The sequence below is a fragment of the Scatophagus argus genome, chromosome 8, assembly GCF_020382885.2.
Source record: "Scatophagus argus isolate fScaArg1 chromosome 8, fScaArg1.pri, whole genome shotgun sequence".
NCBI lineage: Eukaryota > Metazoa > Chordata > Actinopteri > Scatophagidae > Scatophagus > Scatophagus argus.
The window spans coordinates 23,290,647-23,318,277 of record NC_058500.1 but is presented as its reverse complement, the minus strand read 5'-3'; the positions used below and the strand labels follow the sequence as shown (position 1 = coordinate 23,318,277).

General features: G+C 38.8%; 1 protein-coding gene across 4 annotated transcripts; it reads left to right on the top strand.

Annotated features, from left to right (window-relative positions):
• Window positions 1–922: 922 nt before the first annotated feature.
• dennd2da (DENN/MADD domain containing 2Da) lies at window positions 923–27,493 on the top strand. 4 transcript variants are annotated; one of them, XM_046397978.1, is made up of 18 exons: window positions 923–1,131; window positions 6,485–6,551; window positions 6,689–6,775; window positions 6,975–7,043; window positions 8,436–8,495; window positions 13,224–13,271; window positions 13,642–13,734; window positions 15,517–15,692; window positions 16,319–16,431; window positions 16,528–16,597; window positions 16,699–16,776; window positions 20,116–20,256; window positions 22,407–22,555; window positions 24,518–24,689; window positions 24,776–24,826; window positions 24,972–25,053; window positions 25,153–25,398; window positions 25,983–27,493. In XM_046397978.1, exons 1-18 carry the CDS (start codon window positions 1,102–1,104, stop codon window positions 26,048–26,050), a joined length of 1,800 nt encoding a protein of 599 aa, XP_046253934.1. In that variant the 5' UTR covers window positions 923–1,101; the 3' UTR covers window positions 26,051–27,493. The 4 variants fall into 4 exon arrangements, with proteins under 4 accessions (XP_046253934.1, XP_046253935.1, XP_046253936.1 ...); XM_046397979.1 differs by lacking the exon at window positions 8,436–8,495; XM_046397980.1 differs by lacking the exons at window positions 923–1,131; window positions 6,485–6,551; window positions 6,689–6,775; window positions 6,975–7,043; window positions 8,436–8,495 and adding an exon at window positions 8,833–9,659.
• Window positions 27,494–27,631: the final 138 nt, after the last annotated feature.

Genomic DNA, 27,631 nt, shown 5'->3' with positions numbered 1-27,631 from the left:
AGTATGTTCAGTATTGCACATCTAGCTGTTACAGGATCTGGATCCCTCTTTGCCTCTCCTAACAACGCTTGCATTTTTGTTTTAGGTGCTATATTTTTTGAAGAAAGGAGCTTTATAATAATATAATTTCATATATTATCACAGCACAGTTACTACTATTGTTATCAAAATCACCATAATACCTTCTGTATACTTCATTGTCATTATCATTATCTACATTTCCGATATTTCTGGTATTATTACTGCTGCTATGCATCTCTGCTTGTGTGCTCCTTCTCTCACACCCCACCCCCTCTGCCTCTCTCCCTCTCTCCCTTGCTCTCTCTCTCTCTCTCGCTCTCTCTCTCTCTCTCTCTCAACCCAACCGGTCAAGGCAGATGGCCGCCCATCTTGAGCCGGGGTCAGCTCCGAGGTTTCTGCCTTCTAAAAGGCAGTTTTTCCTCACCACTGTCGCTATGTGCTTGCTCAAGGGGGAATGTTGGGCTCTCTCTATTTTACAATTTAATTAAAGAGTTTGGTCTAGACCTGCTCAAATTGGAAAGTGTCCTGAGATAACTTTTGTTGTGAATTGGCGCTATATAAATAAACTGAATTGAATTGAATTGAATTATCCATGGACAACTTGAGTTGGGTCTGGAACTGTTGCTGATGTTGGCTAAGAGTCTCAAAATGACTGACTCAAAAGAAAGATAGCATCAGGTAGGCTCTTTGGTTTGACTGCTAACAGGCTGACTCAGCCTTGGAAAATATAGGCCTATCCAATTTCAAATAGTGCATGTCTTCAATAGCTGTTACACAGGTTTCACTGCATAGTAAACATATACACACCCACACTGCGTCACTGCACTTTGGCTTAACATTGAAAGAGGAAACCCCAGCCTAAGACTGAAGTCCGCCAACTGCACATTTCAACAGTGCACTTCCTCATACATGTGCACTTGCTGCTCTGTTGTTGCTATTGGACACAACGGCCCGTATAAGCAGTGGACAAGAACGGTTTAAGCTTTACTTAGAAATAAAGCGAAAGTTATGAAAAGGTCATAACGTTAGCACTGGATCCACTGGATAAATACATTTCTTTGGTCTGATCAGCAGTGACAAATGGACGAGACAACACAGCAAGGACAGGTGGTGAGTGTGTTCCATTGATAAACCATGCTCGTTGTGTTCTGAATTCCAAGCTGCACCACTTGTTTAAATAGACCCAACTGTCTTTACCTGGCCATTTTCACACTCACTTCATATATGATTCACTGATGTATATTTGAAATGAAGGGGCAATATTATGTGCAGTTTGTGCAATTTAGAAAACCAGATCAAAAACTGTAGTGTGAAATTTGTGAATAAGCAAAGATTAAAGGCGTTAAACATCAGCATTTCCTGTGAATATCACATGACAAGAGAAATAGAGAACTTTGATCTTGAAAACTTTTACTTCCTGTGTAAGAATTACCAAGCACACAACATTTTGATGCTGATTATAAGAGGGGAAGTGCATGTGTGATATAACTTTAAAAAGTTATATCATCACTAACCAAGGTCTATTTGCGCTGTTTACATCATGTCATCATTGTACAAGTAAAAAAAAACAAAAACAAAAACTTACACCATCATGGCATTTATGTTTTTGTTACCATATGCAACCAGTGGGATCAAGTGCTGATCAACCACTACCAGATAACGTCAATAATCTTGATGCGGGATGTTCTTTTCATTGGTTGAAAACATGGGCGGAATGAGATAACAATTCAGGCTTGCAATGTAACATCAGTCCAATCTCCACATTCACAACAAACCACATACATTGTAAGCGTTCAGTTTACTTCAGAATTAACATTTTCATGATCCGTACCACAAGCTGTATCATTTTGTTGTTTCAAGATACAGAAATTCATTGTATATTAGCCTTTATTTTAAAAACTAGTTAAAATTCCCAGACAGGGATACAAAGAAAAGTTTTTGATTCAGTTACAGATACAAGTGTCTTAATAGGTTTGTTCAGTTTTTGCAAAGGACACTGCACAAATAGTAATCGACAAATGGACTTGCATTTTGTCTTTCGACTCCACAAAGCACTTTAAAACACATTCAGTGCACATTCACCCATATATTCATACACAGGTGGTGGATATACACATGACCATGTGAGCGCGCACATCAGGACTGATACAGCACATCCTATTCAAAGCACCTGACAATATTTCTATGCTGGGCCATCAGGAGGAATTTGGGGTTCAGTATCTTGCATCTTGCCCAAGGACACTTCAACATGCAGCTGGAGTTGTGGATCAGATCATCAGCATTCTGATTAGTGGACAACCTGCTCTGTCTCCTGAGCCACTTCAGCGCTAGTTATATAACTACAACAAAAACCGCTATTCATATATTAAAGGAGCATTTCAGTTCATTTTGGATCACTTACATACCCCCATGCCGATGGTAGATCTACTGAAGTCTCCTCAGTTCTTTTCAAAATATCTAGTGTACTCCAAGCCTCTGGAAGCCAGGAAACACCAAATTGATTTTAAGACATTATTTACACCACATATATGTGTGTTCAACCTCAGGCACACACTTCAGACACTGAAGGATGGCAGCTATAGCGAAGATTTCACCTTAAAAAGGTCTGCAAATAAATTCAGAAACTCACGGCTTCTGCTGACATGGATTATGCCAGATGAGCTGTATAGTATGAGCTGTTATGGGGGGGGTTGTTTTGCAACTTAAAACATGTCCACATCAGCTTTAGTTGTTTAGGAGAATGCTGTAATACTATTGTAATGCTACTCACCTCCATCGGTATGGGGGGTGAGTAGATAATGATGGAATTTTCATTTTGGGGTGAACTGTTCCTTTAATGCATCAGTAATATTAATCCTGTATTACTGAAAGGGGAAATTCTACATAAAGAATAGTTTTACTTTTATTTACATACTTTAAATCAAGTAAGATTATGAAAACAGGCCTTAATTGTAACAGGATGGTTTTTTTATATTGCAGTGTTACTTTTACTCATGATCTGCATGCCTCTTCCACCTGTGGTGATTTTAGTGTGACAAAAAAATCTTACCAAACAAATGAGCAACTAATAAGATACAGACAGGCATACTCACTGACTGACTGAATGAGTTCTAGGTAGGTGGGAAGGACTCAGGCAACTGCAGAGTAGATGAGGGAAGTGGAAACATGTGCAAATGTGTGTGGAAATGAGGTGGTGGGAAAAAGGAAAAGTCTGAGGGCAATCTGTGGATAGGAGAAGAAAGACCATGATTTGGGGAACTGAGAATGTGGCTAGTGGAAGAGACACAGAGACTCGTTGTGACAGGAAAGGTATTATAAAGGCTAGAATCAGAGAATACAGTCTGTGTTTGTAATGGAGGCAGTGTAAAAACCATATTGTGTATTGTGTACTTAAAGGTGTGGTCACTATAGGTGGCTGAAGCCATCTGTTCTTTGAAGTGAATGATAAGGCAGAGCAAAGACAAGTGTGCACATGTATAGAGGCACATCAATGGCCACTAAAGCTAGAGGTCCAAAATAGCATTTGCTATTGGCAACAGCAGCCAGTGCCAATACCTCTGAAGCTTCTGTATCGTTTTTGTGGAATCGTTACACAAACGATGTAAACAAAGAAAAAAAAAAAGAGTATGGGGGAGCTACATGCCAGAACATGTTCGGGTGTGCGAGACAGACAAAAGAGTACAGAGTCAGTAGCCTAAATGTGCAAAGCTTCATGAAATCTTGTCATCACAGTGTGGTTGTCAGGCATGGCTCCATCGTGCCAGGACAGAGACTAAAACCAAAACATGAGCATTTTAAGACTGACTGATGGATGTATGTCATGATATTATTGGTTGAAATTGGTCGGTTTGAGCCTACAAGCACAGGTTTACTGTTTCAGAAAACGTGATTTGATTTTGATTTTTAAATGAGATGTGATATAAAATCATTTCATCTTGACTTTAAATGCAAGTCTTAATTACCTTCAGAGCAACCCTGACGGATAAGCGGTATAGAAAATGGATGGGTGGATAATTAAGCCTAGTTAATCATTGAGTCTGTTTGTGTATTTTTGAACTTTGAGCAGAGCCAAACTGTTTCTTCCTGTGTGTGCTTAATAGACAAACTGACATTACCAATTATACAATTCTTATCATCACCAGGTAAAGTCCTCAGAAGCTAGTAAAACTATGGCTTTGATATGAAGCAAATCAATGTCATGACTATGAGTGAATGTGAAAATTCTTTGTACAAACTAATGGGAACTGATCAGTAAGTTTTCATTTTTCAGGTTCAGAAGTTGTTTGCTGAAGTTTTTGCTGCCATGTTTAGCACTAAATGTTTTCTTTGTGGGGAAAGAGGTTTGATTTAATGTAGGTGCTGTTTATCACTTCCTGTGCCAGGAGTTTTTTTTTTATGACAGATCAATGACTGACTTTAAGCATATGTCAAGGCTTTCAGAAACTAAAACTTGGAAATTGCACTAATGACAAAAGCACAAAACAAACAATATTTTACTATTTTAACAAATCAGAAACTTCTTTACTGGTCAAGTATGTGCACACATACAAAAAATTTGACTGCTGTTTTTTCATTGATATCAGGGTACTTAAACAAGAATCGACATCACAGTCAAATTAAAGTCAATAAAGCAGAACAAATAAAAATTACAAGCAGACAGGACTGTTATACACAAGTAAAACAATGCATGTGTTTATAGATACATATATAAAAACACCACCAAAAATAATATAAATTTAAAAAAACCAAGATAAAAACTTTATATACAATTAATATTTCAGTTTACAAATACTTTATTTTATGCTCAACTAAGCCTACTTTGATGAATTCCACTTGTACCCTGGAGGTTTATACAGCAGGGAGTTTTCCCAAAGGGCATCATCATGTCCTGTCATTTTGCTCGGCTATAAATAGTGGCTGTGTCTTCCCATGCAGAACTAATAATGCTCATATACAGTACATGCAGCATAAGCTTCCAGATGAGTATTCAAGCAAGGGTCAACTATAAAAGCTGCAGCAATAACCCAGAGCAACAACAGTGGCTTGGTGGTAGGAGAGAAAAGAAAGACACTGACTTGAGTTTTTAAGGTCACAGTGAAGAAAACAAAGAATTAGAGCCAGCCAAAGATTAGTCACTGAACACTAAGGTTTAATAGGCTCAGAATAGCATACTGTTAACATGAACTACCTTTTAAAAAATACAGTGTACAGTATTGCAAAGTTCATCTTTTTTGTTCTCTGTAGATGATGATTATCTACATAGGTTTTGCCTCTCTGGTCCCTAGTTATCTAAAGTTGATAATTTGGCCTGAGCATGCTAAGAATATCATGTAAGATTTGAGTAATCCAGTCCTTTCTCTAAATGGGCCAGACTCAGAATTGTACAGTGGGTAATCTGCACCCATTCTTCCACCCATCTATTTTGTAAAGCCTATTTTGTAAATTATGTCTACCTCCTATCAGATTTCCACACTCCTCCCATTGTCTCTAAGACTGAGTCCAGCCACCCTGCAAATGAAAACCCTTTCTGGCTGCTTATATCTTCTAATTCCTTAAGGCACTAGTCAAAGCTAATGACAGTTGAACGTGGAACAACAGATAAATCAGAAGGAACCTCTTCACCACAATCCAGTACATCACTGCTGACAGGGAATCAAAACGCCTTACTCTCACTTGAGAACAACATCCCAAGTTACTTAAATTCCTTCAGTTGGGACGCACTCCAAACTTGATGCCTTTATAGAGTGGCGAGTCCACAGAGGGAGACTGCTGTTTGTTTCCCTTTCCCACCAATAGTGATAGTTTCTTTCAACCGTGACCACAAACCTTAATGAAGTGCAGATTACTTTCACTGAGATTAACTGAGTGCTTATTTTAAACCAAATGCATTTTTCACTAAGCCTAACCGAGTCTTGTACGTGTTTAAACCAGTCTGGCAGCATTGGTTTCTAAGGACCTATGACTATGACAAACTATAGACCTTAACCAAACATCGTCATCCTGCTGACAGGGGTGGTGTTTCCTCAGATGTGCCTTTCTAAAGGCCATTTACAAGCTTTGTTGTTTAAGTTGGAGAATGTGTTGGATACCTCAAGGGCTAGTGGGTTATGAAAAAACATTAAGATCCTCTTTCCACCGTCAGCATGCTTGGAAAATTTCATAACAATCCAGTCATTAAAAAGGTGTATGGATTTGAGGTTGTCAATATGAAAATGGTTCATTCTCTGGGTACAAAGAACTCCCAGCTCTTAAGTTAAGACACATTGAACCAAAAATGATAGCACTTGAAAAAATATCCTATCCTCCGAATATCCATATAGCTGTTGAGATACTGACTAAACAGCATTTCTTGTCCTGGCAAGGCAGAAATTTATGCTAATCCTTCTTCCCAACCAGTCAGTAAATTTGTATAATGTTAGTTTTTGCATTTCATTTAAATATGTGCTTTCTCTTTTTCTCTCAGAGTTCAGCACAACAATTGTCTCCAAACACAAGGAGGAGTTTCAGCTTCTCATCTCTCCGTATTAAAAGTAAGACAGTGGATCATACAGTACATACTCATTATGATATAAAATGTTTTAATATAATTTAAGACAAACCCTGCATCTCAATTAACCTTTTATTTATTGATAACTCATCATCATTTCATTATGTCTGTTTTCTACAGAAAGACACAATAGCTATGAAGGGAGTGAATTTACACGGCGGAGAGGGTTGATGTCATTTTCTTCAGTACGAGAGGTGTCAAAAAAGGGTAAAAATACAAAAGTACTTTCACACTTCTCAGTCAGTCAACTTATCCCACTCTCTTAAATCTACCAAGGTCATTACAATAATCACATACATTCTCCTACATTAACATGATACGTGAGTTTGTTCCCTTATAAAGAACACCAACACCAACTGGTCACAGATTTTAAACCTAGGAGACCTTGGTTCTTTTTCATTTTTAGAGTCAGCTCCAGATGAAGATGAAGATGCCTCACAGCGACGCAGCAGTCAGGACCACGTGAAGAAGACAGGTATGTACATTAAGTGGACATAGCAAAGCATGGCCTGGCATATTTTATGGCAGAGCAGATCAGCATCATCCGTTTAACTCATGCTTCACAATCACTGGCTGTGCTTCAGCCGCTTAGCTACCAGCTTACTACCAAGATTCAATCATATTCATATAGATGTAGAGTGTGGCTTTTATAACATGGCATTTCTAACTGTTGAGGTAAGTTCAGACACTATGCAAGGACATAGCATGACTGCACACGAGGTCAGTGGAAAAATACAAGGTGAAAATTTGCTTTGCATTCTGTCTGAACACACCTTTACTCAGCTCACACCAATGTCAACTGCTGCTGCAGCTCCTTCCTCCACTCTCTTTTTTTATTTGCTTTCAGTTTTAAGTTTTTGGTATTACAAACTGTAAGTTACATTTGTAAGCTATGGCCAGAATTTGGAATTAAGACATTCAAAAATGAACGAGCATTATCAACAGAATGTGAATAAAAAGTAGCGTTTACGTTATGTTAAAGACGTCAGTGTATTGTGTAGCAGAGATATCTACTGAAGTTAACATGCTAACCAGCTAGTCCTGGCCTGTCTTTTCTTGTAATACCACTTTGTACCTCTTGAGACCCCCGCCCCATGTTAGTTCTTCAGTATTATCCTAGTTAGACTCTTTGAGTTCCCTCAAAGAGCCGGGCCTTTTTCATTGAATCTATGTTTACTACCACTTCCTTTGAATATGACAATTCCTTGACGTAATGGAAAAGAAAAATGCCTTATTGCCCCAAATGCTGTTACTAATTAGCTTGTCATGGAAATCCACCTCAGTCTCTTTAGCCTTGCCAAGATTTCCAAAACAGCTTGTGTGGTGAAAACCAACCCAGTCTCCTAAAAATGACATTTATGTACTACTAATTTGCAACAGACAGTATATTTTAAAAGAAGAATAATGGTACCTGTACTGAATGTTTATAAAATGATGACACATAGCAAATGAATGCATGCAAAGTTGTAAAATATTCATACAAAACATGCAAAAAATCTTCACTGACAATATATTTCAGTTGTTTCCTCCACAAGCATGACGTTATGATAGTATAAGCAACTTAAAGAATTTTGTTATAGTCTGGAAAAATAGTGACTTGGCTGAAAAATGTAAGAAGTCAACAGTGACCTGAAGTATGAGACAGAATTCTTTGTCAATATTTAAGTGTCTTGCGCTTGGGTGGAGTGAAGTAAAAAATACAACACTTCCTGGACTAGAAAAACAGGGCCAGTGAACGTAATACAGGAAGCAGTTCCTATACTCAAAACCATTTAGTAGTACATAGACCTAATTTATAAGAGACAGGGTTGGGGAAAAAAGTTTGATATGTGTTACCCAGAATATATAGGCAAAATTTTTTTTGCAGGCAAGCCCAGAAGCTGTATGACACATTTGCAGCCTTTTTTCTGCCGGCCTGACTCTGGAGGTAAACTTCCATTCAGACATGGGATGAATTGTAAGATAAGAGAATAAAATGATACATACGACATATAACCTGCCCATAGTATTTTTAAGATGGTATGACATATGAATCCATTTGGACACAGTATAGAACCACGAGAAATAATATTGGTATTTAAGTTATGAGATTGAACATCTGACTCCTTTTACTCCAATTTTTGAGCATAATCACAGGAATCAAATACGGGTTTCCACATGTAACACTGACTATCTTATTAAAATGGCACCTGACAGTGGGTGGTATATATGAGGCAGCAAGTAAAGATTTTGTCCTTATTATATGATTGTACTATGACAAACAGATGAAACTTAGTTGGGAAATATGCTAACTATTAGCCGCCTGAAAAATGCTGTGATCAGGGATTCTAAGACTGACAGATGTGAGCTTTATATAGTTGTGGAGGAATTAACCTCTGGCTAATTGAAGGCCCTGGCAGGTGAACAATAGGCCTATTTCCCTGTTTACAAGTTGTAAGGTACCAGTAAACAGGACTTTCCAGAAATCTCAGCCAGTCTAAACTGTCTTGTCAAAGTGGAAAAAAGTCATAAAAGTAAGTCTGATTCAGCTCTCTGGCATTTAACAGGTTCCCAGGAAGGTAAAAGTTATTCCGGCCTGCACTTACTCAAAGACTTTGTTATTGTTGGCTTGTTGAGTTTCTATGACATCTTCTGGTTGACTGTCAGGGTGGGAGGGCTGAGTATGTTGAGTCTGTTTTGGTGGTAGTGTCACTGATATGCTCCAACATATTTTCCTTATTTTATGTGTTTATGTTGGTTGTGCATGTGTAATTGTTTTTAACTTGTCGGACTAACTTCATTTTCCTGGTAGCAGGAAATACACTACAGACAGTTTTTCCGCACTTCCTTGAACGCAGCACGGGAGTAGACCCAATGGACGTGCTATCAGCACGGCCAGTCTGTGAAGCACGCGGACCGGTGGTTAACGCGAGTCTGGATGCGGCGTATGTGCAGTAATGGAAACGATGAAGTACTACTGTTGTGTTACTCTGTTTGGTGACAAAAACAGATGAGAGGACTACTTTGCGTTTGTGGAGTTAAACAGCAATGAGTGAAACGGTAACGAGGAGGAGAAAAGGGCCCAGGCTGACGAACTTCAAGAGCAGATGGAGTGAGTATTGGACAGCAAACAAGCAGGCAACGGTCGCGTACCTGTCGGGACGTGTGATGTTGAGCTGCCTGTAGCAGGTTTGCTTGCTTGTATATCCGGGTATCAAGTAACTTAGTCGACCACTTACATTGAAAGCTAAGCTTCAACTTTAGTTGCTAATTAACAGACGACGCTCAGTTATACTTTTTTGTTGTCTAGTTGAATATTGTGGACAATTAAGGTGAAATAATTCGCTGTATGGTGAAATATAAACGTGTCGAACTGAATACATGCGAGATAGGCTGGCAACTTGAATTCACGTATTGTTAAATGCAGTTTGGTGTAGTGCTTGTTTTTGTGCCAGGCGGATACTGGAATTTAATTTGATGTTGTATTAACGTACTTCAGTAAAACAGTATTTGAATGAATGGCAGACTTTTGGTTGTAACAAGTGCACTTATTTTTACTGACAAACTTGTCCACAAACAGTTATTAACAGCTATTCGAAAGGATTAAATTGTAAATTATGGATTAGTTCGAACCCTCAGAAACTGAAACTAAAGTCAGAAATATCTCTTTTTTTTGTTTTAGTCAATTTGAAACGCTGGTGTTATCAGTAATACCAACATCTTTTTAAAACCTCAAATCCCAGGTGAGCTTTATGCCTGCCTACTCAAAGCTGCTATATTTTGAATATAACTAAAGGTAAACAGATAAGAGGACAGATTTTTATTTGTAATCTAGAATTTGCAGGTTTTTCTGTGTGGAACAAGAGCATAGAACACGCTTCAGGCAGTTTTAGCCAGGCTTTTGTGGCTGCGCCATTCCTTATCGTGTAGAATTGACAGCATGGTGTTGTAACATGTCGAGGAGCCTCGGGACATGAGGCTGTTAAACAGGACTGTTATTTACCCCGCATCAGAGCTGAACAGCAGCAGCGCGATGAGGCAAAGAGTGTGTGCTGAAGAAAAACTTGCTCTGATGTAGTTGTGAATAAATTACACTACAGCATAAGATTGTTTTTGCTGTGTATTTTGTGTGTTTGGCTAACTAAATAAAAAGTTGTGCCACTTGTACACTGTTCAAGCGCCCTGTCCTGTCAGAGGTTGTGTTTGGACCTGTGGCTTCTGGAAAGGTTGTTATCAGGAACCTGGGAGGTGAGCCAGATGGAAACCAGGACAAAGTCCAACTGTAGGATGTATTCACTTTCTTCATGTACTGTATGTGGTCACTTAGGTTTTTAACTTAACACAAATGTCTGAGTGGATGATAAATGGGAGATCATTCTTGGCAAACCACATTGTGGTAACATTTCTAAACTAGCAAGAATGCGGTCTATGGTCAAGTGTTGCTGGTTTTGTCTAACAGTGATTGATACTGTCTGTCTACCACCCTTCTCTCTGCAGTGTTAAAGGTTCAGTTCGCCGAATGACTATATTTATATAGTTACAGATAGATTTTGTTTTTCGTAAAATTATTTGACTTCCAGCAGCAGAACTTCAAGGAATAGCTTTGTGTTGTGGCAAAATTCAGAGTTAGAAGAGAAGACTTGAGAAGAAGTCTTGTCTCTGTAAGTTTCCTACTGCTCCTGGCCAAGAAATAGCCTGTTACCTGATCCCCTGTACAACCACTATGTGTGGTCATCCTAATATTTGTTTGTTTGTTTGTTTGTTTTTTTCGGTCCAGTCCAAATGAAACACAGAAAATACAGTTTCCTCTAAAATCATGAATTATACAGCATTATATCCCAACAAACGCAATATGATTGCAATACAATTGGATGATTTTTTTCCTCCCCTAACTTAATAATGTAGTGGTAATTATGGGGATTTAGAGGTGTTAGTAGTTGGATTTTCTTTTACCTTTGGACAGAGCCAGACTCACTGCTTCCCCATGTCTCCAGTCTTTATGCTAAGATAAGCCATATTGATTGTCTTGGCGAGAAAGGGAACAAGTTTATTTCCCAAAATGTCAAACTATTCCATTAAGCTCTGGTGGTGGTTGAAGAACTGGGAGGCATACCACGGTAACAGCAACACCTCTGCTTCACTTCAAGGTTTAAAACTTTCTTGTGGGTCATTTTCCTCCCTTCCTCTCTCTCTAAGTATGGGTGGTTTGGCATAACAAGCATGAAAGTGTTCTATGAAGAACACTTCTGTTTCTGTGTTAGAATGCAGAACTGGAGATAGATTACCTGCAACCACTGGTGTGTGATGTGATTTATTTGAATATATGCAAGGGAAACTAACAGTCAGTACACATTTCCCCCTCTACCATAAGATGGCTTCATGTTGTAAATACTAATTTGAACTGTTTTCCATCACCTAACAATTATTGAAGTATTTTATGTCCAGCTTCCAGCTTAAGATTAATCAATACCTTTCAGTGGGAAAGAAAATGTGTTTTGTTTGAACTTTTTGTTTGAATAATTACTTATTTTTACTTTTACTTTAGATATTGACTTCAGCTAACATGAGAAACCATAACGCTTCTGAGTGACACTAGCATTTGTGACTTTCAGTTTTCAGGCCAATTTCCAGTGAGGTCTCTTTCTTTTTCTTTCTCTTGCCATTTTTTCACCATCTTAAAGATGAGATGAACAGTGTTTTCCTGCAGAAAGCGGGTTTTCCCACATGACATAAATGCAGCACAAGAATGAAAATTATTTCCTCAGAGTCTGAAGTAAACAAATGATTCAGCAGTGAGACTGTTAGTGCTGCAGTATACACAGAGGATTAATAGGAAAGTCAACCTGCATTTGTTGTTAGCAACGAGGACATGTCACTGATGACTGCTCTTGTGCATTGTAGTGTGCCAATCCAAATAAATAAGGCTGCACGATTATTTATATCATGCAGCTCTGCATAGCTTAATCAACTAATATAAAGGTCATGCTCTCTCAGAACAATCATGCAGCTAATATTCAAACATATAGTACACAGCCATGATCAACCATGTATACTGGAGCAGCTACAGTATGTGTGATATCAGCCAGCCAGGCTTACTGACCTATTGTAAAGCTAGTATATAGATTTGACACATGGCTACACCCTGATATGCACTGTAAGGTATTCTCTCTCATTTTTAGGTAAATTTTAGGTGAACTAAATGAGTTAAAGGGTGTAATAGAAACTAAGAAATATTTAAAATATATTTTAAAAGGTTTTTTCTTATAAGGGCACCAATATATCAGACGTACTAATCTAATAAAGTACTAAAAAGGTGCAGAATCCAACTGATAAGAGAAATTTAGTTCTTTGAAAATGCAAACTAACTTGTTTAATTACTCTACAATAACAACACATTTATGTTAGAAAGAAAACTCGCATTCTAGATGTTCTTAAACTGGATTTGACTTAGTCTGATGTCCTCAGTTGTGTTATTTTTCTTTAGGAAACAGTTTCTTAGGCTCATTCAAGCCTGACCAACCAACTTGGTTCTAAGTTGGTTGGAAAGTGGATGCAAACACATCATGAAATGAATATTTTGTAAGTGATGTAAATTTAGGGATTTGGGGCATTTAGGGACTGTGGTTTCCAGTGGAAAGAGGCAGTCTCCCAACTGTTTCTTCTCTCTGCTGTCTAGGTGAGCAGCCTAAAGGTCACCTCATCTCTGATGTCGCTAGGAAACACAGTAAGTATAGCCATTTGCTGGAGTAACGAGGATCCTTGACACTTTTATTTTGAATTTAAAGATGATATAAAGATGATTCTCTTTAACCATGTCATCTTGGATAGTCGAATAAAGGTTTTATAATTACCACTCTTAGCAAACTTGTTTCTGTGGCGTGTTACTGTGAGTATTAATACCCTGTGCTTGCATGCTGTCAAGGTGGAGCCACTGTTAACACTGTCAATTGCCAAAAAAGCCTTAGAACATACCAAAACATTTATAGACACTTCATTTCTGCATTATAAGCCACCTTTCCATGTTTGATCTGTATGCACAGTATGGATGTTGGTCACATAATCCTGAGCAGCTGCTGGTTTTGTTTCTCCATCAGCCCTCCCATCAGGTGAAGATGAAGGTGGACGACAAGGAGCCCTCAAGAGGATTAGTGCCATGTGGTCATCCTTCCGCAGAGGCAAAGCAGATAGTGAGTATTACATTGCATTACCACATCAAAGGAAAAAGATTCCCTTTTTGTATCACACATACTTCCTTTTTCTTGTTCACTGTCACTTAAGTGTGCTGTCAGACCAAGAAGTGGCCCACTGAAATTCATTTGTATGTCCTCATATTTTAACCATCAAACAATAGCCTACTACTTATAGCGTTCAGGTGTTTTTTTTCATGGTTTTTGTGGCCCTGTGGTAGGCCAATGTCAAAGGGCACGTTTAGCACACTGCCTTGTCATCACTGAATTGAAGATGTTCCCACATAGCTGAGAACTTTGGCATTTTGTCTTTCCTCCCATTGCCAAGGTGAGCTGAAGCACAACTTTCACTGCCATGTGTCATGGGGAAAATACTATCTCTGTTTGGGTGCCAAGCTGAGATGGTAATCGTTTTCCACATTTTAATGCTGCGGTTACTAAATGCACATAAGAGCTGACAAAATCAAACCAAATATCCAAATTTGATGAACAAAACCAAACTGAGATTATGGTTTAGTAAGACACAGAATACAAAGAGTGACAAAATCCATTAATATTACGCACTTTGAAAACCACTGATCGAAAGGAATTAAAGGAAAGTTCTGATTTATTTCAAACTGGCTTAGTACCCATAAATGTGGCTATTGTGGATCTGTGGTGTTTTTCTGGAAACTTTATGTAAAGGCAGCTGTTTCACATATGGATTGTGACAGATGTAACACAGAAAGAGTAGTAATAAGTTGTTAATAAAATCTCACCAGAGATGAGATGCAGAGATGCCCAAACCCTTTGTAAGGCACATCAAGCCTAATGATCATCAAACAAGTTTTAATATGTATGCATGTAAGTGGAGTAGGATTTGTACAAGCAGGCCTTAAACTCACAGAAACTGAAGGCGGCCTACTTGAGCCCTAAGAACTCTTTGCTGCGGTGCTTTATTTTAGACAAAAAAGGGAGGAATGCTGCAGAAACACATGAGCAGAGTGGCAGCCTGTGAAGGCGACAGGGCGAAGCTGGGCTCTTTGTGTGAGGGTGAATAATGGACTCTGAACAGAGCAGTACAGTCAACAGGAGAAGTGGGTATGTAGAGACGTCAGGGCCAAGTCTGCGGGCAAACATTGGTTACAGATGCTGTAAATAAATAATGCAGTTGAGTAACGTATTCCATCTAAAGAGAGGATAAATATAACTATATTTAGAGGTCAGTTGAATCCTCCCACCACTTTTCAGCAGCATAATAATCAGTTATGCTGTCGCTGTTAACAACCAGCAAACACAATCATGCAGTGTGTGGTCTTTGTTGGTTCTAAATGTTTGCTTTCTGATGCAGATAATTTTAAATGTGTTTGATTTGGTACTGTTCACAACACATGTCTAAGCAGGAGACATGCGTTAAAGAATCAGTTAAGCATTTGAGAAAATGTCTAGCTTGTGCTAAGCTAGGCTCAGCACATCCTGACTCCAGCTCAATCTGAACAACTAACTCTCAGAAAGAAAAATAATAAATACAGTCAAAAAATGCTGGACTGGTCCTTTTCAAAAAATAAACTTTATATTGTAAATATTGTTTATGTTTATTTATGGTATTGTTTACAATGATTTAGTCACAGCTCAGTGAGATCTATCAGAGTGCATGGAAGGCATCATACTTCTGTAGCATGAGCCACCACAGGTCAGGGACCAAGCCTGTGTTGATCTAATGAGGGCTGTAAATCTTTCCACCTGGATCACAGGCGTAGCTCTGTGTGCTAAACTACAATGTATTTCCACATTTCTGCACAGGAGTCAAAGACCCTGAAGCTTTAGAGCCACTGGGCCCTGAGGTGGCAGACAACTCATCCAGGCAGCCCCGCTATGTCAGTGGTCAGTACTTCTTTGAGTATCTGGTGGTGGTCAGCCTCAAAAAGACCCAGGGTGGCAGCAGCTACGAACCTCAAATCACCTACCAGTTTCCCAAGGTCAGTCTGATGGTGAACAGCAATTGTACATTGAGCTGGTCAACCTCACACACGTTTATTGTACAGGACACACAACTCTGATGATGATATTGGGTGTTGGTGGTTAAAACTGCAACAAAACAATATTAACCTTTTGTTCTTTTGCTTTCTGAGAATTTTTCTGTCTAAAATGCTGTACTAGGAATCAACCTGAGAATTTTCATCCAGGGTCTACACCACTTAAAAGTGTGCTTTGTTGCTGTTCATGATTATTCCATTCCTGATTAGCCAGTCACACTGGTTTTCAGAGTAGGTAGGAAGGATTCATGGACCACAACTTAAGCTGAACAAAGGAGGAAACTCCTAATTTTAATAACCACATTTTACAGGAAGTTACTGTGGAAGGGGGTTTGTTGATGTTCAAAAGCTGTTGCTGTAATTGTATTTTTATTACATGTAGTGATTGTAAAATGTAGCAGTGCAGCAAGTGAAAGATGAGAAGACTGAAAGCTGACATAAACATTACAGGACAAAATCAACATCCTATCAGTCCAAATAACTTACTCAAGGCGCTAAATTAAGCGTAAAATCAGATACGGGAAACAGATGTTTTTCAAGTGCGTGTGTTCGTGCTTGTTTACTTTCAGAGAGATGGGATGGCGAGATTTCAGAAGGAGGAGGAAGAGAAGACACTAAAGGCAATCACTCTCTTTTGTTTCCCAGAGGGCATCAACTGGGCCCCTTTGACTGAGTACCACAGGTACTACTGCTCCTCCATCACTTTCTTGATCTGTGGTTCAGTTCTTTGGAAATCGATGTATATCTGTTGTTCTGAGTTTTCCTTGTCTACCTCCAGCGAGACGTTCTCCTTTGTTCTGACTGAGATTGATGGCAGCAGGAGAAATGGCTACTGCAGGAGGTTGCTGGTCAGTGTTTAGACTGAATGTGTCTTTACGGTGTCTTCATTTAGAACTCACTTTCTAATGTTCACTGAACATCCTACCCGTCTCTCTCTTTTAATCCGCAGCCCGGAGGGAAAGGAGCCCGACCACCGGAGGCTTATTGCATCATCAGCACCCTGGCTTGTTTCGGCCTCTTTTCTAAGGCAAGTTCAACATTCTTTTTTTTTTTTTTTTTTTAGTGTCTTTTAAGCTTATTTTCCAGTGTTTAGCTTGCCTGAGATCATACTGAGCTATCAACTCATTACCCTCCCTTTCAGTCAACTTGGTAGAATGGACAGATTCAAAGGTCTGAACCCAGACAAAAATGGAGCACTAGTTGTCTACAAATTTTCCAAACTGTCAGAATTGTGAATTTGTAAATAGGTGTGTTGTTTTTGTGGTCTTGTCTTCAGCTCTAAGAGTTGCCATAAAGAGCCAATGCATTCCCTCCTGCTGTTCCTTTATTTAGCAGAAGTGTTGTATTGAAGCTGAAGGAATCTTTTTTCGATATGTTTTCTGTAGTTTGCTTTACACTGAATGAGTTGAAGGTTTATTTGTCATTGACAGTGTATTTGATTTTGGTCCAGGAGTGAAATGACTAAGTCTTTTTCACATTCTTAATCAGGATATTATCTGATTAATATCATTGATACGTTTGTATAATTTCAACAGGGAGACAATGAGCTTTGGTGGTTGTTTTCTCTGTGTTTATGTGCAGCGATTTATGACCTTTGCCGTACTCATGGTCGAGTTCTTTGAAAGTGATGAAAGTTGAATTGTGTTCTTCCAACCTGTTGAGTGTTTTTTGTTTTGTTTTGCTTTGTTTTGTTTTGTTAATTAACCTGAAGGAATTCTGCATTGTTCCATAGTGGGATGTTAATAAGATTCCTGTGTTAAGTGCATGATTTTGTGGGATGTCCTCTGTGCTGTGCTTGCAATACTGTTTCTCAAACACTGGTAGCTTTTTAAAGAAGATTTGATGAATGACAGTGATGACATAAGAAGTTCTTTGCATGGTTGTTCTTCAGTATTAAACCAGGGATGGCATTGTTCAGTGACATGAGTAAATTTATGTACAAGCTGTAATTGGTTAGCCTGGAAATATGCAAGCAAATTAGTAGCCTCAGGATCTCTGTACCTCTGGTGAAAAATCGTCTTTGTTTCTGATTGAGAGTTAAAACATGTAGAATGGGCTCTGGAATAATTGAAAGGTTTATTTTAGTGGTACTGTCGTCTTTTGTGTGTGTGTGTGTGTGTGTGTATATGTTTATCACCTAAGATCCCATGTGCATGGAGTGTGTTTTTTCTGTCAGAAAAGTGATGGTATGGTGTTAGGGAGTGCTGGGATGAAGCACTTGTGTGGTGAAAAAATCAAATGCTGAAACTTACCACTACATTAACACAGCATTTGTATGGAGCTCTGTAAGACCTACCTGACAGAACATTAAATGTGTCAAAGGTGTGTCTAAAGTTTGTTATTAAGAGTCTCACCTGTGTCAGGTGATTTTCTGTTTGTTTAGTGTTGCAGGTCTCACGAAACACTGCTGTGAATAAAGACTTAGCTTTGTGCAAGCAACCATAGGAGACTGAAGACATGTCCTCTGAAATTTTCTGGGTTTTAGTAATCTGGGCCAAGTTTACATTCTATAATTAAAGACATATGTTGAATAATATTTTATTGATTGATTCTAGTATTTTTTATATATATATGTATATTCAGTCTCTTTACATTTGACTACTTAATGGCCAATATAAATAAATGATTTAGTATTTCCCCATCAGAATCTGATTTCTGGCAGTGTGGATGAGGATTTGAAAGACCTCTTAGACTTTCATGTTAGCAAATTAAATTTGCAGGGAATATAATTGAAGAGTTAACTGAAGAAATGAAATCCTGACTACGTGCTGTGAATGAGCCATACTTTGAGTTGAAGTAGCGGCTTTCTTCACAGACTTCACAGCTGCTGTCTGTTGCTAACTTTTGATGAGAGTAAAAAAGCTGCCTTTTCTTCATCCAAAAAAACAAAACTTTTTTCTTCCTCCGTAATTACAATTACATCTGTAATTGTAATTGTTACATTAGTTATTAGTAATTGTTTAGAATCTTGTAATTCTATTGAGTCTGTCCAGAGAGACAGGCCACTTTTTCTAATTTTCTAAGGACATTTGATTGTATGTTAGTGACATCATTCTTTTTAGAATTTGAACACATCCTCCTCGTTTCTAAGTTGTTTTGCTATATTCAGTATATTTGCATTTAACAGATCAGTACAGCCACAGTCATATCACTCTCACCGCTCTGCTGACCTGACTTTTATTTCCGTTTAGTTTCCAGTGAAGCTGATTGGGTGAAACTTTACTCAGCACATTGGTTAGTCTGACATGACTTTGTTCCTGCAATGACTCAGCTGTTTAAACGAATTTGTTCAGTTTTTAAAGTGCCAATCCTCCTACCACCTTGGTGTTTTTTTTTCACATCCTTATTTGAATATTGTCTTTTATTTAAAAAGTTATAGCAAAGTTTATAAAAGAATCACAGTACTCTACTGTTTGAGAGACTTCACTGGAAAGTGGTATGTTTTGGATACATTTAAAAAAATAATTCTAATTCAATTCAGTTTATTTATAGCGACAGTTTACAACCAAAGTTATCTCATGGCACTTTCCAATTAGAGCAGTTCTTGACTTCTTTACTCTTTAATTAAACTGTAATACAGAGAACCCAACAATTCCTCTTGAGCAAGCACTTGGCGACAGTGGCGAGGAAAAACTGCGTTTTAGAAGGCAGAAACCTCAGATCAGGCCCCGGCTCAAGAAGAAGCAAGACACAAACAGAGATGCATAGCAACAGCAATACTTCCAGAAGTATTGGAACTATAGATAGTGATAATAGATTATAGAATAGAAGAAGATCACATAGCTGACTGGCCACTGTACTCTCAAGGATCTTGGAGAGAAATGCAAGATTAGATATTGGTCTATAGTTGCTTAAAACCTCTGGGTCAAGTGTGTGCTTTTTAAGGAGAGGTTTGACTACAGCTGCTTTAAAGGACTGGGGTGTGGCCTGTTATTAGGGACAGACTGATCATATCTAATAGAGGGGTGCTAAGTAAGGGTAAAACTTCTTGTGAGCAGCTTTGGGGTCTAAGAGGCATGTTGTTGCTTTAAATGAACATATGAATGAATTTAGCTGATGAAGGTCAATGGGAGAAAAGCAGTCAAGACGATTTTCTGGTTCTATTGCTGTTTCTAAGGTTCCAGTGTTTGAAGGTAGGTCAGTACCATCTGAGATCTTTAGATGTTGAATTTTGTCTCTCGTGCTTAAAATTTTGTCATTGAAAAAGGTTATAAAGTCATTGCTGCTGAGGGTTGCTGGGATACAAGGAAAAAATACCTTTCTTTAATAAAGCTTGACAATTTACAAAGAATGAGTTGGTTTGTATTAGTATGCATTGGCACTGTTTCATGACTGCGTGTTCTCCTGTGTGTTTGCGTGTGCACAGATATTTGATGAGGTGGAGAAGCGGCGGCAGATCTCCATGGCCATGATCTACCCATTCATGCAGAAGCTGAGGGAGGCTCCATTCCCAGCTCCGGGAAACACTGTGGAGATTAAGAGCTTCATTCCAGAGTCGGGCACTGAGGTCAGACCAAATCTCTGCACACAAGGGTCCACTTAAACTTTGATGATACAGATACTAAAAAAACTGTGTGCTTTTCTTTCAGTGTTACATCAACAAAGACTATGCAGATCCATAGAGCAGTCTCAGTTCTGGACTTACCATGAAATGTAATGATGAGTTTCACTTTGGACATTAAGCTTAGCTTAGGTGAACTCAGGTTTAAAAATATTTCTGATGAATCTCTAGATAAGCTTCGTGTCCTTGTCTTGTGTATGGGGAGAACAAAACGTCTATCGCAATGTGTCGCAATCTTTTTGTTTGGCATCAAACTCAGTCACGTGAAGAGATCCATGCTATGTTTTATCACAACAGTGCTTTTATTTTCGCAGCTTCGACCACTGGTTCTGTGATAACATTGTTCTTACTAAGTCATTTGCTAAAAATCTCAGAATCTGGAAATATGAAATATGAAGAAATATGAGCCGTTTGGATGATCAGACAATCTGGAAACACACCTCCAGGTTCGACAGGCTTATTTAGAAGAGAAAATGAAGGTGAACAGTCAGCCAAAGTTTACAGCCCAGTTTACACACCAACTTCTTGGTTTAAATTTGACCACAACTTGACGTGACATTTGCACTTGTGTGAATGCAGTTCTCTTGTTCACTTTCAGTCCTACCTCCATATAAAACCACTTATATAACCTGTCTAAGTTGTCAGCTTGTTTACAGCCTGCCTGAGTGTGTATCAGAAGTTACTGAAAAGCATTCATATCCCCCAAAAAATTCTAATTAGCCTTAAAACGTGTTTTAAAATAAACCTTGACCAAAATGTTAAATGCTTTCTCTTGCCTGTAGTCGGCAGACATGTTAGTTCTGAAGTGATTCTGGATGCAGTTGCGTGCTGTCATATGCAACTATAAACTGAGGTGTTTGTGCTGCAGGAGGCTGTTCAATCAGTCAGCGCCAAGAGACATGCAGGAAGTACTGTCACGACCATTGGTTATAACAGGCAGTGTGAGAGTGATATTAGTGAGAGCATAAATTGACTTGAATGGTCAGTTCAAGTCATTTTCATCTTTTTCATGTCACTTTGTTAACTTCATGAATTATATCATTAATTATATCAGAATTCCTCAGCCATATTACCTTATCTGGTTTTCCATCATACATTCATGCTTGCACTCGTACTGACACTTTGGTGTGACAGTGAAACATGTGTTAAAATGCATTCAGTGCTGTATTATAAATGTGTTAAAAAGTCTTAAATTTAACTTGGTAAAACCCGCTGAAACCCTACTATCTAATCTACATCCGAAGTGTCTGTGTCACAGATTAGAGTTAAGATTTCAAAGTGATGCAATCAAGTGGAATTTCCCTCTACAGTAATCTAGAGTATTTCCCAACATTTACCAGTGTGGTGGAACTTAAGCCTTACTGCTAAAGCATTATGACAACATTGAGTGACTAGAGAGGAAAACATTATCACAGTTATCACTAATTACTATCACTAAACACTTAGCATACACGCTAGCAGCCTAATTGTTTATTTCCACAGGACTGTGAAGATGCCAGGAAAATTCCTGGTTCTTTAGAACTACTAAACATGAATACAGAGGCAGCTGTGTCATTACTCACACTCTTTTTCCTGAAAAAATGTGTACCAGAATGTTGTAAACAGATGAATTGCAAACATCACTCCCACACACTGACACACACAGCATGAGAACATTTGTAACCCAGTGACTATAGTAAGTTGTCGCTGATGGGTGTGTTTGGCTGGAGTTGTGTCTGAACCTGTCTTGCGTTACCCAAGCTTCACATTTCTCCCATCAGGCTACTTACCATGTTTCAACAGCTCACAGTCATCTCAAGTATTCACTGATTCTGCTACACTGTTTGTGTTGCAGTTACTGTGACCAGCCCTCAGGGTGAGGGAGGAACAAATGCTCTCGCCGCTTTCTCTGGCTATGTTAAAACTCTCGTCCATAGTGGCAGTTATAAATACGTACAATAATGCAAAGTGGAAGGCATAAATCATGAACAGTACATAAACTAACCACCATCAGACAGTGGTATTGGTAAGAGTGTAAAGTCAGTGGCTTGTTATTTGAGTGATGACATGCTGATACTACTGTTGACAACTTTATGACAGTGGTGACTCTCCCTCAGATCATCAGTCTGACCCGTCCGCTGGATTCCTGGCTGGAACACGTAAACTTCGCCACGCTCTTCAGCTGCCTGACGGACAAGGAGGTGTTACTGGTGTTCGCCGCCGCCGTCCTGGAGAGACGGATCATTTTCATTGCTGATGAACTGGGGTATTACACACTCACCTGTTTTTATCACTGTTATTCACAGAAAAGCTGTGCAGAAATGCATAATAGTAGTAATCCATACAAGAAAGTGCACAGTTTAAAGGAATCATTCACCTAAAAATGAAAATACTACTAAGGCTAAATCCTGCCTTCCATTGTGGGTGAGTAGTTAATGACTGATTTTTTATTTTTGGGTGAACTGTTCCTGTTGTTTGTGACCAAAATCCTCAGAAAAAGCAACAAAAACCAAGAAACCAGGATACACACTTTCACACTTTCCTCATAGCATTCAGCTTTAAAAACCTACAGCTAAAGGAATCAAAGACCTCATGTATCTGTTTGCGTCAGCTCCACACCTGTAGAGCTTCTGCTCTGATGGAAGCAAACTAAATTCAATTTATAGAGGGAGCCCAAAGACTCTTCATTTACTATCATAAATGACAAACAAAAGCTTGAAATCCTTACATTTTAGAAGCTGGTACCAGCAGAATTTGCTTGGAAAAAGACAAATGAAATGTTCAGTTGATTATCAAAATAGTTGACGACTAATTTTCTTTTGATCAACTAAGCGATCAAACGACTTGTCTTTGCAGTTCTGCCGCTGACTTTGCTGCACACATTCACAATTTTTCCAAGCATGTTTTTGTTTTTCACAGTGAGTTTATCAAAACAACAGATTGAATCACAGATTCAATCAAAGCAGATGTTTGAAGTGACCCATTGAAAGAATGAAAATCAGTCAAAACAAATCAACAGATTTATCAGAGATAAAAAATAACATTGGTTGCAGCTTTAGTTCTTCGGCAGCCATGTTCCCAGTACTGCTTTGTTGTTTTGCTGACATTGTTTGTGTTTTACAGCAGATTAAAAACGTGTTTTTCGCTCAAAGGACGTAAACCATCATTAGATATTCTATCATTCCATCATTCATTTATTAATAAACAGGATTTAATATACGTTCACTTGCAAATTTTACCCTTCAGAAAAGAAGGCCAGCAATAGTGGTCCAGTCACATGTCTGAGCGGCTGTCCACACCAAAAATGATATATAACATATACTGTACTTATGAAACAAGAAGTATAAATGTCTATTTAAGTGCATAGTGAAGGCCACACAACATCTATACCAACAGTGACGAATGATATTGTTGAAGTCACTTTCAGTATGATTTGATAAACAGTAAAATCACAGAACCCATCCTCGTAAACCTTATAATATTATTTTCCAGCTGTAGCCAATTATTTGTACAACAGACATTTGTAAATCAATATCATGATAAGATTTTATCCTCATGGTATGATATTCCTGAAGCTCAGTATATAAGCACATGGAATCATGGCTCTATTAGACATACATGGAAGTTGAATAATGTGCTTCTGTGTTTTAAGTTGTACCTTGATTGTTCATGTAGCTCCACAACCACTAACATCATAGCCACACTTTATCTCATTTAGGCAAGCTCACTTCCTTCATGGTTGAAAGCAACAGTTGAAACAGTCAAACTCAACAGTTGGTGCACAAGTTTCACATCCGTAGCCTTCAGCAAAGAGGGCATCATCCTGCCCTTCCCCAGTACACTTTTGATGCAAACCTCTTCAGGAAGTGTTCCGTTCAGTGAACAGTCTAAACCTGTTGTTGATGATCAGTTCTGATCTTACACACTCACCTGTATGCTAATTTTCACAGAGAAGGCATGCAGCAATGAATAATAGTAGTAATCCATACAAGAAAAACTGCACAGTTAAAAGGAATCATTCACCTGAAAATGAAAATTCACTAGGACTAAATCCTGCTTTCCATTTCTATTGGGGGTGAGTAGTTAATGACTGAATTTTTATTTTTGGGTGAACTGTTCCTTTAACATCAGTGTTGGTTGATGTTCGGTTCAGTTGACAGTAACTTGACTAAACCTGGACAATTTGTTAATGATCAATCCTGATGCCAGCTCCTTTGTCTCTCAACAGTACATTATCCCAAGTCATTCATGCAGTAGCAGCCCTCCTGTACCCCTTCACCTGGCAGCACACCTTCATCTCCATTGTCCCAGAGATCCTGATTGATGTCGTGATGGCGCCCACGCCCTACCTGCTGGGGGTCCAGAAACGCCTGCTGGACCTGGTCACCGACCAGAGTGATGTGAGTTATCATGGACAACACGACAAAACGTGTGTATTAGCACATTGGAGTGTCCTCCTTACTCTGCCCTGTTCTTCTTTCTGTAGCTGCTGGTGGTCGACTTGTCTGAGGATAAAAAGGAGACCTTCATCGTCTCAGTAAGTGTTCCATCAACAAAAAGGAAATCATCATTTAAGATAAGAGCTCTTTAATAGTAGTAGGGGAAATTGACAATCGTCTTTTCTCAATTATAATCAAAATGAAAACATTTGTGTTGCACTAAGCAAAATCTTTCTCTTCCAGATTGGTGATGAAAGCTCTATTCTGCCTCCTAAGCTGCAAAGTGAAATACTAGAGGCACTAAGTAACAGACAAAAAGCACCATGTGAGTAAACTGCAACCGGCATTAAGCCCAGCTGTGTCATTTAGGAACAGAAGCAGAGCTCCGTCGTCACAGATGTTCTCTGTCCTTTATTTCTTTCAGCTGTGGAGGACCTGAACCGGGTGGTGTCGGAGGCCTTCCTGCATTTCTTTGTGAAAACAGTTGGCCATTACGGCTCATATGTGAAACGCAGTAGCGATGGAGGGCCGGGGATGTTCGAAAAGAGAAGTTTCTACAAGGCCATTGAGTCCAAGACCACTCGACACTTCGTCAAGAAGTTCATCCAGACGCAGATGTTTGATCTGTTTATCCAGGAGGTGGAGCAGCAGCAGCCTGGACCGCAGCAAGGTGAGGACTGAGAATACATCACACACACACACACACAAAGTCCAGCTCAAAGATATAATCCAGCTCCATGTTACTTGTATCCTGTATCCTGATCCAGACACTGTGTACTTTAAGGAATTTGACTTGAGTAAACTGGACTCACACAGGCTTGTTTCTCAGTGATCTGTATTTTGAGATTTAAAGATGCTCCTAAGGTCAGCTCAGTAATTCTGCTGCTAAGTTTAAAGTCAAGGGCAGAATCACATGAAGCACTAAAAAAGTGGTTTATCAGTTCAAATGCGCATGTAATTTAGATTATGTTGGGAAAACAAAATGTGTGTTAAAAACCAGGATCTGTGAACACCAGCGCTCTCTTTGTAGCCATGATGTTAGATTATCAGAGGCTGGACACTTGAGCAGTCATTGCCACAGTCTGAGTGAGCTACATTACAGGGCCACTGAGACAGTGAAAATAGCAGAAAGGTGCTAACAGTCTTTTAGTTCTTATGTGTTATCACTTTGTGAGCCATTTCAAGATCTTTTTGAAACTTGTCTGATTTAACATTGACTCAGTATCCTGTTTTTTTTTTTTTTTTGCCATGCAGGAATATTTCACAAAAAGATTCTAGAATACCAAGAGAAGAAGAAAAAGGACAAGACAAGGAAACACTAGCTCGAAACAGTCGGACCCTGGGTGTATATAAAGGAGTACATAGGAAAAGATGTGAATGTTGCACTGTGTGTTTTAGTTTTAAAGTTTGGTTTTAATTAAATGTGTACTAATATGTGAATTACTGTACGCCTGTATGTTGCTGCTACTCTGTGAAACACTGGCAGAATGAGAGACTACAGTTCCACGTGTTGATTCTCAGCCTGTGGCCACAGTCTGTCGCTGATGATGAGCAGGAAAATCATTTCAAATAAAGACTACTTTTTTAACTCCACGTACCTTGGTTTCTATCTGCATAATGCTGTCTTTCTTTCACTGTTACATGTGACAAAAAACTAACTCCTTCCAGTCCAGTTGTCTGTTAGAAGATGTAAACTGTGCGCTGCACTTGGATTGTCCACATAAATCCCAGCTCAAACGCTAGAGGGACTGTTGTAGTGGGAAGTTTCCAGTGGAACTCCTGGTTCCAGGTATGAATCCCAGTCTGGGCCCTTTTGTGCAGAGTTCGCACATTCTCCCTGTGCCTCCTGCTTCCTCCCACAATCCCAAAAACATGCACATTAGGTTAACTGGCTACTCTAAATTGCCCCCAGGTGTGAGCATGTGCATATGTGGTTGTCTGTCTTTGTGTGTTGGCCCTGCGATTGACTGGCGACCAGTCCAGGTCGTACCCCGCCTCTCACCTGTAGTCAGCTGGGATAGGCTCCAGCTCCCCTGTCAACCTGACGGATAAGCGGTATAGAAAATGGATGGAGTGTTATTTAATCCATCTAGATTGTTTTAGTGAGTTACAGAGTTATGGAGAGATCAGCTGTTGAGATGTCTGGCTTCTCTTGTATATAATATGGAACTTCCGATTTTTTTGTTTGGGGGGGTGCAAGAGCCACACATATATTTTAAATAGTCAACAGCTTTGATTTTAATAGAGACTTGTAATATGTTGTTTTATTAGAGAGATTTGGATTTTATTTGTATTATTGTGAAGGTTTACAAATAATATCTGTACAGATGTGAAGCTCTGATAATATAGATCAACTGTGAAAGCTATTTTATTTCTTTCCTCTGTGTGTGATGTTTTCGCTGTTATGATGCTGATTTACGTGGAAATTCATGTTAAAAGAAAGCTGAACCCCGAACAGAAATCACAGATCACCTGTGTAGCATTTAATAAGCTAACCTGTCATAATAAAACAATTAATTATTGTGTATAAACTGATATACGGGTCTGATAGAACGTTTTAATGTCGGAATCAGATCAAAGTGTTGAGATATCCTGTAAATTGTCCTGTGAAACCTTCATTAAGAAAAAGCGAGTGGCTGAGACCGAGACGGCCTGTGCAAGTTGTGACTTTTTTCTTTTTTTTTGACTTAAGTAATGCAGTACACGTACACAGTTGAACCTAATGTCATGCACTGAATGATTCAATAAATGAATCTTTTGATGAACTGCTTCTGTACATATTAGAAACTTAACTGGCCTCCATGAGCCTCTAAATGGTTAAACAGCTAGTGTTTTTAATAGTAATTTTGTAATTATTATAAGTTATAAATCTGAGTCACATATGAGTTTTAATCTTAACCAGG